The sequence below is a fragment of the Cannabis sativa genome, chromosome 3 (genome assembly GCF_029168945.1).
Source record: "Cannabis sativa cultivar Pink pepper isolate KNU-18-1 chromosome 3, ASM2916894v1, whole genome shotgun sequence".
NCBI lineage: Eukaryota > Viridiplantae > Streptophyta > Magnoliopsida > Rosales > Cannabaceae > Cannabis > Cannabis sativa.
Window position 1 is genome coordinate 4,807,006 of NC_083603.1, and position 16,092 is coordinate 4,823,097.

The 16,092-nt window shown below is 31.9% G+C and overlaps 2 protein-coding genes across 3 annotated transcripts; both read left to right on the forward strand.

Annotated features, from left to right (window-relative positions):
* The first annotated feature begins 1,322 nt into the window (after nucleotides 1-1,322).
* LOC115709678 (glycosyltransferase-like At2g41451) lies at nucleotides 1,323-5,876 on the forward strand. Its single transcript, XM_030637841.2, has 11 exons — nucleotides 1,323-1,825; nucleotides 2,638-2,787; nucleotides 2,909-2,961; nucleotides 3,048-3,156; nucleotides 3,235-3,369; nucleotides 3,474-3,518; nucleotides 3,921-4,108; nucleotides 4,287-4,428; nucleotides 4,737-4,783; nucleotides 4,905-4,992; nucleotides 5,083-5,876. The coding sequence occupies exons 1-11, from the start codon at nucleotides 1,460-1,462 to the stop codon at nucleotides 5,365-5,367; spliced, it is 1,608 nt and encodes a 535-aa protein (XP_030493701.2). The 5' UTR covers nucleotides 1,323-1,459; the 3' UTR covers nucleotides 5,368-5,876.
* Nucleotides 5,877-12,103: 6,227 nt separating this feature from the next.
* LOC115711515 (DNA-(apurinic or apyrimidinic site) endonuclease, chloroplastic) lies at nucleotides 12,104-16,092 on the forward strand. Of its 2 annotated transcripts, none has more exons than XM_030639868.2 (12): nucleotides 12,104-12,310; nucleotides 12,385-12,539; nucleotides 12,659-12,759; nucleotides 12,832-12,908; nucleotides 12,985-13,164; nucleotides 13,245-13,525; nucleotides 13,617-13,724; nucleotides 13,899-14,036; nucleotides 14,141-14,188; nucleotides 15,082-15,162; nucleotides 15,436-15,595; nucleotides 15,805-16,092. In XM_030639868.2, the coding sequence occupies exons 1-12, from the start codon at nucleotides 12,262-12,264 to the stop codon at nucleotides 15,924-15,926; spliced, it is 1,500 nt and encodes a 499-aa protein (XP_030495728.2). In that variant the 5' UTR covers nucleotides 12,104-12,261; the 3' UTR covers nucleotides 15,927-16,092. The 2 variants fall into 2 exon arrangements, with proteins under 2 accessions (XP_030495728.2, XP_030495729.2); XM_030639869.2 differs by having other exon boundaries at nucleotides 12,158-12,310; nucleotides 12,375-12,539.

Consider the following 16,092-nt stretch of genomic DNA (forward strand, 5'->3'; position numbering starts at 1 on the left):
ACAAAACCTACTAACAACCACATGTCCAAGTAAAATATGTACCAAATATTTTAAGATGTGACATATTATTATTAGTATAATTTAATATTAGGTAAATTTAAATTAAAATATGTGAAACTTGATAATTATTAAAGCCAAAATAAATTAATTATTTTTTTTTTTGAAAAAATGTAAACACAAAATACTTTTTAATTGTAATCATATAGTATCTATCAATAGGAGTATAATATATATTTCTTTTTTAGAGAAATCACTAGAATAATATTGACATTAACAAATTTAAACTTCTTTTGAAAAAAAAAATCAACTATTTTTTTAAGGAGATTGTGGTTTAAACTAATACCATAAAAATTTGCTCATAATCTCTACAAACACAGCAATAATAATAATTTATATAATTTATTACACATTTACATAGCACAATATTGGCATTAACAAATTTCAACCTTTATTTAAAAAAAAAAAAAAAACAATTCTTTTTTAAGGAGATTGTGGTTTAAAACTCATACCATAAAAATTTGCACATAATATCCACACAATAACAATAATAGTAATAATAATCTATATAATTTATTACACATTTACATAGCATAATATTGACATTAACAAATCTCAACCAAAAAAATCAATTATTTTTTAAGAAGGTTGTGATTTAAACTCATACCATAAAAATTTTCCCATAATCTCCACAAAACATCAACAACAATAATAATTTATATAATTTATTACACATTCATACCCCCTACTCACACAAAAAGGAAACAATATACAATTTATGATTTTTTTTTTATTTATTTATTATTTAAAAATAAAAAAAAAATTACTTCATATACTATTTTTTAATTTTTTTTTAAATTTATAATTTAAGTTACTTCCGTGATTTCTATGTGGGTTAATATATATATATTTTTTTTTTTTTACATTTTTACGTAAATCTACATAGCAACCTAAATCGCAATCAAATTTCACATAGAAATTACAAGAGTAACCTAAATCATAAAAATAAATTTTAAAAGACACCAGTAGTGCCTAGCAAACTCATACGTATTAATATTGCTATTGATTCAACTAAGTTTGGGTTTTATATATTTATGTAATAACTTTTAGAGAGAATCGTTAGCTAATTGCAAGATGACACATTTAGAAGGTGCTCAACCGTAAATTTAAAAAAAAATTAAAAAAAAATAATATATGGAATTATTAAAAAAATTAATTAAATAAGACAAAAAAAAATATATATATTTTAAGGGTGAAAATTGAAAAATAAGACAAAAAATTAAATAAAAGGTAAAAAAAAAAAAATTAGGCAAAGCCGGCAAGAACAAAGATTTTGTAACGATATAAAACGGCTCCCTGGTTCTCTCTCTTCACCTTCACAACAACTTTCTCTCTCTATAAATATACATATACATATATATATGCACCAGCTTCTCTGTATCTGCTTAACCAAGCTTCTCCAATGGCGGGTCTGCATTCATCGACCAGACCTTCCTCATCATCATCATCATCTTCTTCTTCTTTTTCTTCATTTTCATCTTCTTCCCAATCATTCGCTTCTCGTATTCTCTTGCTCTTAACTGTTCTTCCCTTCACTCTCGCTTGCTTCGCCTTTGTCCTCCAATGGCGTGGAGGCCTCAACGATCCGGTCACCCGATGGTCTCCTGACCAACTCCAGTTTCCCGGTATGGAATCGTCGGAATCAGTGTCTAGGAATTCGCATTCTTCAGGCTCTAATTGTGTTGATCCTTTGAGGCCGAAAGATTCTCCCTCGTTTCCGTACTATAAGGATTGGAAATTCGATTATGGCTCGGATCTGAGGCCTAAGGTTAGTCTTTTTATTTTATTTTATTTTTTCTCCTGTGCTATTGGATTATTGATCGTTTTGATTTGAATTGGGTTTCAGTTTGGGAATTTGGGATCTTGCTGTGTTATTTGTGCTTGTTTGATTGGGATTTATATGAGAATTATCGTCTGAGGAGAAATTTTGCTCAGTTAATCAATTTTGTTTTTTTTTTCGAATTTTGACCAATGAGCCATGTATTGATCTTATCTGCATTGGAGAAGATGATATATTTAATTATGTATCGTCTGTTATTTTACTAAATTGATTATTTGATATCAAACAAGAAAAGAAGTAGATTACCAATAAGTTTAATATCAAATAATCAATTAGTAAAACAATAACAACCAAGAAAAAAGAAGAAACTAGATCATATTATAACATTAAGGATGGTCAAATTAGAGTACTATGACTTGTTAAATTAGAGTTTGGATTTATTGGTGTGATATGCCACACCTTTTTCTTCTTTGAACTTGATAGAATGGTCAAATCTATAAGCCATGCTATGATCTTAATATATGGATGAAGAGCTGTTTAGAAGTTAATGCTATTATGGAGACAATAGTAGAAGATGTTTGTTGTGGATAAATAGAAATGGTAGAACCAATCAAGACTTAAGTAATCTTATTATGAGAGTAAGGTTGAACTTCTATGCCTCTTTGTTTCAAGTAAAGCATTATGAAGTTTTAGCTGGTATATTGGTTTTGAGTGCTTATTTTTTATGTTTTGAAATTGAATCATAGTGTTATCGTTGAAAATAGTTAATGATCTTTTTTCGATGTTTTTTCGTATTTCAGATATGTATTACAACAAGTACATCCGCTGGTTTACAGCAGATATTGCCCTGGATTTTTTATCATAAAGTACTTGGAGTTTCGAATTTTTTACTCTTTGTGGAAGGGAAGGCTGCCTCTCCTAAAGTAACTAAAGTGTTAGAAAGCATTCCGGTGAGTCTACGTATCCAATTTTCTAGAATGTTAATAGCTTTTAGTTTTCATTTTATAAGACGAAGTCTTTTTTAATTAGTTGAAATCGGATCATCCATTTCTTTGCATGGACTAATATCAGGGTGTGAAAGTTATATACAGAACAAGGGAATTAGAGGAGCAGCAAGCGAAAAGGTAGGTTCGATCCCCTTTTAATTTTATGGATTATTTGATGATTTATTTATTGTATTTGTTATCTGAATCGATCTTTGTGTTATTAGTCGGATATGGAATGAGACTTGGCTGGCAAGCTTCTTCTATAAGCCATGTAATTATGAGTTGTTTGTGAAGCAATCACTAAACATGGAGATGGCTATTGTCATGGCAAGGGTATGGACTTAACATTTTATGTATTCTTTCAATAATTTTATTAAAAAGAAAATGTAATATTCTTGTTTACACTTTTAGGAAGCTGGAATGGATTGGATATTCCATCTAGATACTGATGAGCTGATACACCCAGCTGGAACTCGGGAGTACTCATTGAGACAACTGCTGTCTGATGTGCCTGGAAATGTTGATATGGTTATTTTTCCAAATTATGTAAGTGCCCAAACCCTCCAATGGTCTCTTTGCATTTTATCTTTGTTATCGATAATTTATGTTCGAATTAGCTAAAATTGTGATGGGGGTATTGTTTATTGTAGGAGAGTAGTGTGGAGCATGATGATATCAAGGAACCTTTCAGTGAGGTATAATGTTTTTAATTTACACTTTCCGTGTATTTTGTGAAAAATGTATTGTGAATATCTTGGTTTCTGATGGACTTGTGTTAGAAAACAAGAGAAAGAACATTTTAAAATGCTTAAACAAATTTAAAGTCTTCTTATTCTCTTTACTTTCATCTACTTAATTTGAAATCTTCTTAGTCTACTCTACTAATTCAATTTAAAAATCATCATAGGTCATGAAGGGACCAAATATGATACAATTGAAATGTCATGACCAAACTCTCAAACTTAAATATTCAGTTAATGATATTTGCTAAAACTATCAGCAACCAATTCATCAAAACTTAAATAGTCAAAGGACTAAATGTTCTATTTACCCTAAATTTATGATTAACCAATTCTGTTTTATCTGTTTTGCAATAGGTCTCAATGTTCAAGAAGAACTATGACCATCTTCCGAAAGATGTATATTTTGGAAATTATAAAGAAGCAACTCGCGGTAATCCAAACTATTTTTTGACCTATGGAAATGGGAAGTCAGCTGCTCGAATTCAAGATCATCTCCGCCCCAATGGTGCACACAGATGGCACAACTATATGAAGACACCCCAGTATGATAATTTCATCTCTCTCATATTTTTCATTCTTTTCAATTTTAGGCTCATTATTATTGTACAGCCCCTAATAGACAATGCCCATGCTAAATATGAGATACAGCTACCATCTCAAGGCTGATTTGCTGAGTTGAAGTTTCTAATACATGAATTAATCTGTCTTAACTTTCAATAGTGAAATCAAATTGGAAGAGGCTGCTATTTTGCATTATACGTATACCAAATTCTCTGATTTGACTTCTAGACGTGATCGATGTGGCTGCAAGCCTACAAAGGATGATGTCAAAAGATGCTTCATGTTGGAATTTGACAGATCTGTGAGTTCTGCTTTATCTCTTATTTTCAACAAGTTTTCTTCTTGAAGTTGTGTTGTGGCCTTTATTATCAAGTTTACATGATTTCCCCGCTTAGTGTACCTTATTTTCCATCCATTTAGGACTGGTATTACATCTTAAAACCCACATCTATTTGTCATCTACAATATTGTCAAGCTGGATATGTTTGTCATCCTTGATAGCTTTGTCTTGAATATAATCCATTTCACAATCGCTTTTCGATTTTGGTTTGATGTAGAAACTCCAGCTGGGTTTTAATCTCTCTTACATGTGTTTATATTTCTCTGCAGGCATTTATAATTGCTTCTACTGCAACAGATGACGAAATGCTTCGCTGGTAAACATCTTGTAAACTGTACCTTTTTTTTGAAATCCAATATTACACATGCTAATCTAATTGGATGAAAATATTCAATATCGACGAGGTTATTGTTTGTTTCTAACTTTTAACCTTCTAGGTACCGAGAACGCATTGTATGGACCGATAAGGAACTAAACATTAAACTTACAAGGAAAGGAATCTTGACTAGGATTTATGCACCTATGGTTAGTTAAATAAACTTGTTTACAAATCCTTTTCTCATTTCATCTAAGCAAACATGTATCCTAAAGCTCATTCATGTAATTTTTTTACAGGTGATCATTCAAGGTTTGAGGGAGTCTGGTGTTTTCGCGTCTGTAATTGAATCAGCCGAGCAAGCCAGTCTTTCAAAAGATAAGTTCTTATCATCAGCAGAAAGTAGCAATCTCACTCGAACTGCAACTTCCACTGATTCACTCACTTCAAGAAAGATTGGCAAAGTAAATGTTGAATCAATCGCGAGAAGGGTCTTGGAATACACCGAAAATTCTACTCACCACCCCTTGGCAATCCCACCTCTATCTCCTCCTGCCTTTGAAAATTTCCAACTTGTTGCCTAGTCCACAATGCAGACAGGCAAATGACCACCGACCGATCCTTTTATCTCATTGTTTCCAGCTTCCTGCTTTACGAAGCACCTAATGTTTATCGAATTTTCCAGAGAATAGAGAAGCACAGATTGTGGCAGCTTATGTGTTGAGGCAGGCAACACATTGTTTGTTTTCATGGGATTCTTCCCGATCACATTAACCAAGCGCTGGTGTACATTTCAGGTGTAGATTATAGCTTTTTTGTAGTGTTAGAACCGGTGTAGATCGTAGAGGGCGGGATTCATGATTATGTTTCAGGCCAACATAGAGCTTTGGTTGGTTAAATTTGTCTGGTATTTTCAGCTTCTATTCTTTTGGTTACTCATAATTTTTTATGTACACATTAAGAAAAGGGGTAAAGCTGCTATACTCAATCCCCATTCTCAACAGAATAAAGGGAAATATATGTTTCAATAATAATCACTTTGTTTTTACAATGCTTCAGCAAATTTAGTAACAAAAAGTTCATTTTTGGTTCAGCAATTATTTGTTTTTATTTATGCTTTGTTCATTTTTTTACTTGCTTTTTCGGCAATGTTTAGAAGTTAGATTTCGATAGGAAAAGAAAAAAAAAACAAGGAAAATGTAAGAAAAAAAGATTTAAATAAAAAAAATTAAAATTTTATTGGATATGAATTTTTTTTTTTGTTGAACTTGACTTTTTTATACCAAAATTCAACTTCTAAACATAGTTAGCATGTTTTAGAGCATTTTCAATTAACTCCTTCAAATGCATCCTTTCTCTAAATTAAAAATTTGAAGCTTTTGTATATTTCTTAATAATATTTTTCTATTTATTAGAAAAATGGTCTCTTAAAAGTTAACCCAATGAAAAAAAAAAAAGAAAAAAACCTCAAGAGAAAAAATATCATTAATAATGGACATTAGTGACTCACAATTTTGCCCATGAATGTCATTTTCTTTCTTTTTCTCTTTCATTAATTATGTTTTTATTAGTTTTGCTAGTGAGTAATGAGTGTGTTTTCAAGTTTTTAGAGTAGGTTTGGTAAATTTCATGGAAATAATAATGGAGAGAAAGAAGTGCTTAGAATTATTGTGTTTGGAATGAGAAGGAAAGAACCTTTCAAAATAGATAAATTATTATTTGTAGACTAATCACTCTATGTACTTGATTGGCAAATCTCTCCTAAAAACACTTGTTACTTTAACCTAACACCCTTCCTACCAAACAAAGCCCTACTACCCTAACAACCAGGGCCGGCCCTAGGCATAGGCGGGCTAGGCCCGTGCTTAGGGCCCACACTTTCCGGGGGCCCGAAATAAAAAAAATAAAAAAAATTATTAGGCTTTTATTTAAGTAAAATTTAAGTGTATTATAAGCAATAAATATTTATAGCTTAGTTGGTTGAAGTGGATGGCATAAAGTCCAAGATCATGAGTTCAAATCCCATAACACTCTTCTTTTAATTTTTTTTTTATATATTTTTGAGGGCCCCAAAATTTAATTCGTCTTGGGCCCATATATTTTCAGGGCCGGCCCTGCTAACAACTATCAATAGATAATACTCTTTATTTATGATTTTCTCTCTTACCAAACACTCTTTAACATGTGATAAATAAATAGTAACCCCAACATTAAAGTAGGATTCTTTTTATTTATATTCAATAAAAAGACTAAAGTTGGGATTCTTAAAGAGGGTTTGGACTTTGGAGTATTTCAGAAAGGGGACTATCCTATCCTATGAATATGTACTATGTATGTAGTGTTTTGCTTTAAAAGATAAATAGATTCTTTCCAGTTTCCAATGTTTCATTTGTCTTTTTATTTTATTTTTGTCCTATTTACCCTCTTCTCTTTCAAGTTGTAGCTTCCACACTTCTTTTTCTTTATGGTAATTTTTTTCTTTTTGCCAAAAAAAAAAAAAAAAAAAAAAAACTAACATTAAACTTCTATATGGTAATATTTTTGATGTGATAGTTTCTTCTACCTCTATCCACCCACAAATTTGGACCTTCAATTATATCTTTTTTACTTTGTTGGTCAACAATGATAAACACATTAAGAAGAAGAAGAAATATTAACTATATTTTTTTTAGATAGAAAGATAGTTAAAATTGTTGCATAATGCACTTCTTTAAAAATAATTACTGGTACATTCTTTATCTGTTTCATCATATTATATGAGAGAAATTTTTAGTCTAATTTTTTTTATAATCGTTTACGTTGTACTTATTTAAGACATTCTACGAAATTTTGAGAGATTCAAATAAATTTAACACGCAAAAAATATGATTTAAACAATCTGTTGCACGCGAGATTTTTTTGTGTTATACGTGTGTGAAATAGACTGTTTAGACCTTATTTTCAGCGTGTTAAATTTGTTTGAATTTCTCAAAATTTTACAAGATATTCTATATAACTACAACGTAGACGACTAAAAAAAAAACTGGACTGAAAAATTCTCCCAAATACCGAACAAATAAGAGGTGCATCTTTAATCATAAGATTTAAAACATTGACATAGAGTTATTTAACAATCAAAGTATTTAGTTCATAACTAATTTTAGAACATCCATTACAAACTTAGATTTAACCATGGAGTTTAAAATAATAAAAATAGAGAGAATAAAGTGAAGAAAATAACAACCAAAGGAGGGAGAATATCCCCAAGATGAATGATGCAAAGTTCTTGTGCTCCTCTTGTCATTGCTCTTATCTTCTTTTTACTATCTTCTTCTACTGTATTTTTAGCTCTTCTTTTTCCTCTCCAATAGAAAAACTAACTTGAAATGGAGGCTCTCCTTTTCTTTTCCAAAGATGCTAGATATATCTTTATCCCAAAAATGAATTCTACACATGTCATTCATCTAGACTCTTCAAAAACTTGATCCAAATAAACTAGTCTAAAACCAATCCTAAAACGCCAATTCAACTTCAAAATTATCACCTCAATTAATGAACCGTCGCCTCATCTTTTTTTCACCAAAGTAGGAAATCATGCACTTCTACTTTTGTTGTAGCAAAATTTATACAAAACTTCAAAAAAACTAGCATTTTAACAATTAGGCTCTTTTCTTGGTCAAAACTCACTCAAATGCTACCAACTTCTCACTAACCGCTCTAAAACACTCAATCAAGAATAAAACACAAAAAATCACAAATGAAAAGATAATATGACTAAAATTAAACACAAAAGACAACCAAATTACACTAAAAAGAATATCAAATACGTAACTCTTTATTAAGAATTATCAACAACTCAATACGAGAAGCAAAACCAAACAACATAAAAGGATACCAATTATTTTCGCATCTGCCCACAAATCAGAAACACTCCGACCAGAGCCATACTAGAGCCCATAAACAGGTCGGCAAGCTCTGGTCAGAAAATCAATAAAAGACTTAACGGAGGCTAGATTTAAGAAGAAATCCTAGAAGCGTGAAGAGAGAAGAATTATTGTTTTTTCTTCTTAAGAGTGCGTTTGGAAAGCTACATTGTAATTGGAGGTAATTACACAATTTGACATGTTTGTCTGACCATGTAATTACACTATAATTACACTGTGTAATTACTAAAAACTTTCCATATTACACATTAGCTACTAAAAAAAATTATTTTCCCATGTAATTACTAACTATTTTGCCAAACAAGATATTAAGAATTCATATGTAATTACTATCTCATATCCAAACACACCTTGCATTTTAAAATATTGTGTAATTACTAAACTCTGTAATTACCACCCTAGTAATTACCTTGCCTATTAATTACACAATTACTTCCAAACACACCCTTAGTAATTACACAGTGTAATTACATTCAATTCTCATAAGGGACCATGAGAATTGGAGAGTGTAATTAGAACCCCTCAATTACTTTCAATTACATAGTTACAGTGTAATTACATGGTCAGACAAACATGCAAAATTGTGTAATTACCTCCAATTACACACAAATACAATTACATTGTGGCTTTCCAAACGCACCCTTAGTTATATAACACTTTGGAAAGCCACAATGTAATTAGATTTGTGTGTAATTGGAGGTAATTGCACAATTTAACATGTTTGCCTGACCATGTAATTACACTGTAACTGTGTAATTGGAAGTAATTGAGAGGTTCCAATTACACTCTCCAATTCTCATAGCCCCTATGAGAATTGAATGTAATTACACTGTGTAATTGCTAAAAACTTTCCATATTAAACATTAGCTACTAAAAAATATTATTTTCCCATGTAATTACTAACTATTTTACCAAACAAGATATTGAAAATTCATATGTAATTACCATCTCATATCCAAACACACCTTGCATTTTAAAATATAGTGTAATTACTACACTGTGTAATTACCACCCTAGTAATTACTCTAACTAGTAATTACACAGTTACTTCTAAACGCACCCTAAGTGTGTGTTCACAAAATTGTGAACATAATTACAAAAATAGGAATCAATATTAAATGGAAAAATGAATTCCATAAATATGACTACGTCCCATCATATTTTTTTTAGCTTCTTTTTTCTTTCTTTTAGATTCCATATTTTATTTTTTTTTTCTTCAAAATTTTAGTAGGTATTTTTGAATATTTTCCATTTTAATTGGGAATTTTCACACAAGGTTTTATATTTGACTCAATTTTAACATCGATATGTTCTTTTTTTTTTCATTTTAATTTTTTTAATTATAATTTTACAGTACCATTAAAACAACATAAAAATAATTTAAAAATACAACGACACAAAAACAATACCTATTACTTAACAATCGTAGCTTTGTAATTTGTCTTGCCTTTTGGCTAATTATGAAAAGTACCTTTAAACAAGAGATAATTACATGCACTATTTTTATAATTTTTTTTTTTTATATAATTTTATGCTTAAAGATTATTATTTACATTTTTAAGGTGCTCTATAAAAATAACACAAACATAATAAAAAAAATTACATATAAATTATAGAAAAATAACATTCAAATAATATCAAAATAACAATAAAATATAATATACAAATAATAAAAAATTAACAATAGTATGACATAAAAATATATCAAAAACCGTATTTTATGTAAATAAAATCATAAAAATGATTAAAATATATAAAATTCTGTACAATCATATTTTTGTTTTCTTTTATTTTTGAGGAAATTATACTTACTATGGGATTTTCAAAGTTCTTATGATAAATATGGCACATTTAAATTTGACCAATTTATATGGTATTTTTTTTATTTTTAGGTCTTTTTATGGTATTTGATATGCCATATATATGTAATTAGGTTTTCAAATCTCATATTTAATGTTTTTATTTGTTTAGGAAATTTTATTTGTCATTGATGCCGAAAAAGTCACAGGAGTTGCTGTCGGTGCCAGAAAAGTCGCCGGAGTAGCGGTCGGTGCCGAAAAATTCGTCGGGGTTGTTGCCGGCGCCAGAAAATTCGTCAGAATTGGAATTTTTGCCGGAAAAATCACTGAAAAAATCACCAAGAAACCGGTTTCTTTACCTACCAAGAAACCGGTTTCTTGGTGATTTTTCCGTTGACAATGCCAACTCCGGCGACTTTTCCGGCACCGACAACAAACTTCAGAAAAGTCATCAGAATTGGCATAATCGCCGAAAAAGTTACCAAGAAACTGGTTTCTGGTTTCTTGATAAAGAAACCAGTTTTTTGGTGATTTTTTCGGTGATTTTTTCGACGACAATGGCAATTCTGACGATTTTTCTGGCGTTGGTAGCAACTCTGATGACTAATACACCGGCAGCTACTCCAGTGACTTTTTTAGTACCGACAGTAAACTCTTGGAAATTCGTCGGAATTGGCATGTCGCCGGAAAAATCACCAAGAAACTGGTTTTTTTTCTTCATCAAGAAACCAATTTCTTGATGAAGAAACCAGTTTCTTAGTAATTTTTTTTGTATTTTTTTTTTCTCTATTTGGTTGATTGATGAAACTGGTTTCAATTATTTTCAGTGTATATCATTTTTGTTTTGTTTTCACAATCTTTATAATTATTCTGTAACAAAATTAGTTTCTTGATGAAGAAACCACTTTCTTGGTGAAGAAACCGGTTTCTTGATGAAAAAATTACTTTCTTGGTGATTTTTCTAGTGATTTTGCTGGCGACAATGTCAATTCTGACGATTTTTTTTACTCCGGCGATTTTTCCGGCACCGACATCAAACTCTAGAATAGTCGTCGGACTTGGCATTGTCACCGGTAAAATTACCAGAAAAATCACCAAGAAACCAGTTTCTTGGTGACTTTTCCAGCGACAATGCTAATTCTGACGACTTTTTCCGCGCCGACAGCAACTCCGGGGACTTTTTCGGCACCGGCGGCTACTCCGACGACTTTTCCGGTGCCGTAAGTAAACTCCGGTGACTTTTCCAGCACGAGTGACAAGTTCGACGATCACTATAGTTTTATTAAAAAAATAAATAAATATGAAAGGAATTTTAATATTTTTTATGGTAATTTAATTAATTTTTTATTTTTTATGAATTTTAAATTCAGATTTCTTTTTAATGTTTTATATGGTTTTTTTTTAGAAAAAAAACCATATTTTTAGTTTGATTGGTTAGATAATGCCATATTTGGCATTTACTTTTTATGCCATATTTATCATAACCTTAATAATTTTTCCCATATTTTTAAAAATAACCCTTTATTTTTGTGTATTTATGAAATACTCCCTTTAAACAAGTCAGCCCAAAGATATTGATGGGCCTGGAAAGCCCAAGTCTTGACAATTCAGAACTCAGAAGTACGTTATGCTGTGAAGTCCATCTTTCTCGCATGGGAAAGGAACCTTTGTCTTCTTCCTCCTCAACTTCAATGGCGGTTTTTCTCTTTCCAAACCATGCTGATACTCACACTAAACTCCCTATTACTCTTCTGCCATGAACCATATTCAAGCTCTGCAATTTGGGTTCAAGACTTTCCTTAAAGGTTTTATCTTTATCTCTTCTCTCTGTTAATTTCCGCATTTGCTTATGCTTCATTTTGATTTTAGTATTGTACAGTTGTTCCTTGGAATTTGAGACCTGGGTTAGTGATTTCTTTGAGATTAAGTGCGAGTTCAATGGGTTCTAAACGAACCATTTCAAGTTCTTCAAAACCCATTTCGGCAATGGATGAAGACAAGACTGAGAGTAAGAGGTTTAAGCCTGTTGTAAAGGTTGGAACTTTGAACCATCCATATTTAGATTTTGTAGATTTTCTTAAGTTTTTGATAAACATTTTCTGTTTTATTTGGCTTGGTAATGTGGAATTTATTTATTCATGATTGGTTTACAGGAAAATGGTGTGGAAAGTGTTTCAGTTGGATTAGCAAGTTTTAAGAATAACCCTGAAACAATTGAGAAAATGACTGTTCAGGAGCTTAGAACAACATTGAGGTAACATATGACATAACCCCTTTGTGTTTGGAGTTGTAGATTTTATTGTAAATTGTCTTGAAATATTATCAGGAGTAATGGGCTCCCTGCTAAAGGTCTTAAATCGGAACTCGTTTCGGCCTTGAAATCGCTTGTGGAGAAGATGAATGGTATGAAATGTTACAGTAGAGAAATAAAGTTACATGATATTGTGTACTGCATATGATTTTCTCTATGTTTCCATAGGTGAAAGTTCTCAGGCAGAAGAAGAGGAAGACCAGGTTCAAAATGTTGGCACTGTTTCGGAGGTTAGGAAAAGTAAGAGAACTTCAAAACAATCAAGGCTTGAGGTGAACACTGTCCAGGTTGATAGTAAAGCTGTTACAACAAAAAAGAAGCTTTCAGTCGAATCTGTTGAGGTTTCAGGTGCTGATCTATTGTAAAAGTTATTATTTTTATTTATTTGTTTGTGCCTTTATCTAAGGAAAGGAGTTCTATTTCTTCAGAAACTATTTGTGTTAAAGTTGATTCCAAAGTTGAATTGTCCACGCCGCGAAATGAACCATGGACGATTCTTGCACACAAGAAGCCTCAGAAAGATTGGGTTCCTTATAATCCTAGAACCATGAGGCCTGCCATTCTTTCCAGAGATACAAAGTGTGTGAAGCTTCTGTCTTGGAATGTCAATGGATTAAGAGCATTGCTAAAGTTAGATGGGTTTTCAGCATTGGAACTTGCTCAAAGAGAGGATTTCGATATTTTATGCTTGCAAGAGACTAAACTTCAGGCAATTATTCTGATGTATTAAACTTTCTAATTCATAGTCTTTAATTGTTACTCTCTTTAATTTCTTTAAATTCTTATACCCTTTGGAACAGGATAAGGATGTTGAAAAGATTGCTTGTTTGATAGACGGTTATCAAAATAGCTTCTGGACATGCAGTACTTCAAAGCTTGGTTATTCTGGAGCTGCGATTATTTCTCGGGTATACTTATCTTATTATGTGATTGTACTTGTATTCACATATGTTCTTTGACTGAAGTGTTGAGCAACCAATCTGTCTTGTTAATTTGGAGAGGAATTTGGATCATTCTGTTGTTTAACATTGTTTTCAAGAATTATACCGTTTCGCTAGTTTTCTTATTCACTTACATTGCAGATAAAGCCACTTTCTGTCAAATATGGGCTCGGTATAGAAGATCATGATAGTGAAGGCCGGTTAGTGACAGCTGAATTCGATTCATTTTATCTAGTTTGTGGATATGTTCCTAATTCTGGAGATGGCTTGAAAAGACTGGTAATTGATCATCACAAACATGTTGCTTATTGTACTTAAAACTATTTCATTTAGGATTTCACTCTCATTTCCCTTTAACTAATATAGCTTTGTTTGAATTTTAGTCATACCGGACCACAGAATGGGATGTCTCCCTCAGCAATTACTTGAAAGTATGTATTTTCTCTTGTCCTTGCAATTTTTCTTACAAAAAACACATATTAAGTCTGTTAAATCTACTAAAGGTTGGTTTTTGACATAAGAGTTAGTACAACTTAATGAGAACTTTAAAATTGTTCTAGCTCGGTTCATCACCTTGTGAAAATTATACAAATAGCTCCAATTATTAAAGCTCGAAATGTCTACCATTTCTTCTTAAAATTTCAAGGAAAAGAAATCATTTGGATGGTCTCCTCTGCCATCTTAGAAACTAGTGTGTAGAGTTTTAAAATTGGTTTCCTATCTTATTGCTAGCTAGGGCTCTTAGCACACCTCACACGCGTATCAAATTCTCTAGTTTGTATCTGTAAGATATTCCAAAGTAATTTCCAGCACATTTTTAGAAACTAGGATCCCGCTAACCCTACAATATTTGGGGACCAAAAAACTATAGCAATTGTTATGTAGGTACCGAGGAGGAACTCGAACCTCAGACCTTGTGGGAGTAAGCCACATGTTTGACCATTTGAGCTAACCCCTCTTGGGTGAAGTAATTTGCAGCTTTTGTAGTGATGCTTTAGCAATATAAACCATCATCTAATCAAATTACCAAACACAAAACTAAAGTTGTTGAATGTATAGCTACTATGAATGACTACTTGTTATTTGATTTGGTTAGAGTGGAACAGAAGGCTTTTCAAAAATATAGGGACACTATAAAAATTCCATGGGATAAAGTTATATTTCTTGGTAGTTATTTGGTTACACGCTAATGTGTCTAGCTTTCGGGGTTCTTTAGGACTGATCACAAAAAGTGCAGCCACCGAGATTACTTAAAATACAGATGTAATATTACTATAGCGAGGACTGTTCTGCTTATGGCTCTTTTATTTTTTTCTTCATACAGGAGCTGGAAAAGTCGAAGCCTGTAATTTTAACCGGTGATCTAAACTGCGCTCATCAAGAAATAGACATTTATAACCCTGCAGTAAGTGCGGTTTTTTTTTTTTTCTTGTAAGATAATATAACCTTGGGAATGGGAAGTCCACAAGCTGAGAAATTTGAAAACTTGTTAAATAAAGTTAAGGACTTGAGCCTTTGGTTGCCCACACTCACATTGCTCTTTGTTATTTCTGGAGCCTCGTTTCTTCTCGTCGAAGAGAAAAAGATGACTTTTTAGTATCTAAATTTGCATTTCAGACCATCAGTTAATTTGATTTGTGGATCTTTTCTTTTTGTTCTTCTTGATGCAATACATTAGGGAAACAAAAGAAGTGCTGGATTTACTATTGAAGAAAGGGAATCATTTGAGAAAAACTTTTTGTCTAAAGGATTTGTGGATACCTTCAGAAGACAACACCCTGGCGTTGTCGGCTATACTTACTGGGGTTTTAGGCATGGCTTGCGCAAAACTAACAAAGGTATTTGATCCTCACTCTTTCACCATGAATCGCAAATACATAAATGTATCAGGTTTGCTTGTAGACATGTTATTCCCGGTGATTCTATCATCATCGGTATCACATTGGCTTGCCTCGGCTTGACAAGTGTTTCATTTTGTTACTATCTCAACTGGTCTTTCGATTTGATTCTTCGATTCTATGTTGCTTACTTGGGTAAATTAAAACAGGGTGGCGGCTTGACTACTTCCTCGTCTCAGAATCCATTGCTGACCAGGTTCACGATTCATACATTGTACCTGATGTTCATGGTAGCGATCATTGTCCCATTGGTCTTGTACTAAAGTTGTAGCACAGAAATCAGCATCACTGGTAGCTTCAACACCGATACTCGGTGTTATGATTTCATTTTTTTGTCGAAAATTTGATCTTCGGGGCCAAACATCCTTATTTCTTACCCATTTTGCTGCTAATGTAGATTTAAGAAGAATTAAGGCAAAAACGTATTTTCTTTGTTA

Coding starts and splice junctions, on each gene's coding strand:
- LOC115709678 (XM_030637841.2), top strand. CDS start 1,460: ATGGCGGGTCTGCATTCATCGACCAGACCTTCCTCATCATCATCATCA. Junction 3,157..3,234: donor TGGCTATTGTCATGGCAAGG/GTATGGACTTAA, acceptor TTACACTTTTAG/GAAGCTGGAATGGATTGGAT. Junction 4,993..5,082: donor CTAGGATTTATGCACCTATG/GTTAGTTAAATA, acceptor ATTTTTTTACAG/GTGATCATTCAAGGTTTGAG.
- LOC115711515 (XM_030639868.2), top strand. CDS start 12,262: ATGAACCATATTCAAGCTCTGCAATTTGGGTTCAAGACTTTCCTTAAA. Junction 12,909..12,984: donor GCTTGTGGAGAAGATGAATG/GTATGAAATGTT, acceptor ATGTTTCCATAG/GTGAAAGTTCTCAGGCAGAA. Junction 13,165..13,244: donor CGAATCTGTTGAGGTTTCAG/GTGCTGATCTAT, acceptor CTATTTCTTCAG/AAACTATTTGTGTTAAAGTT.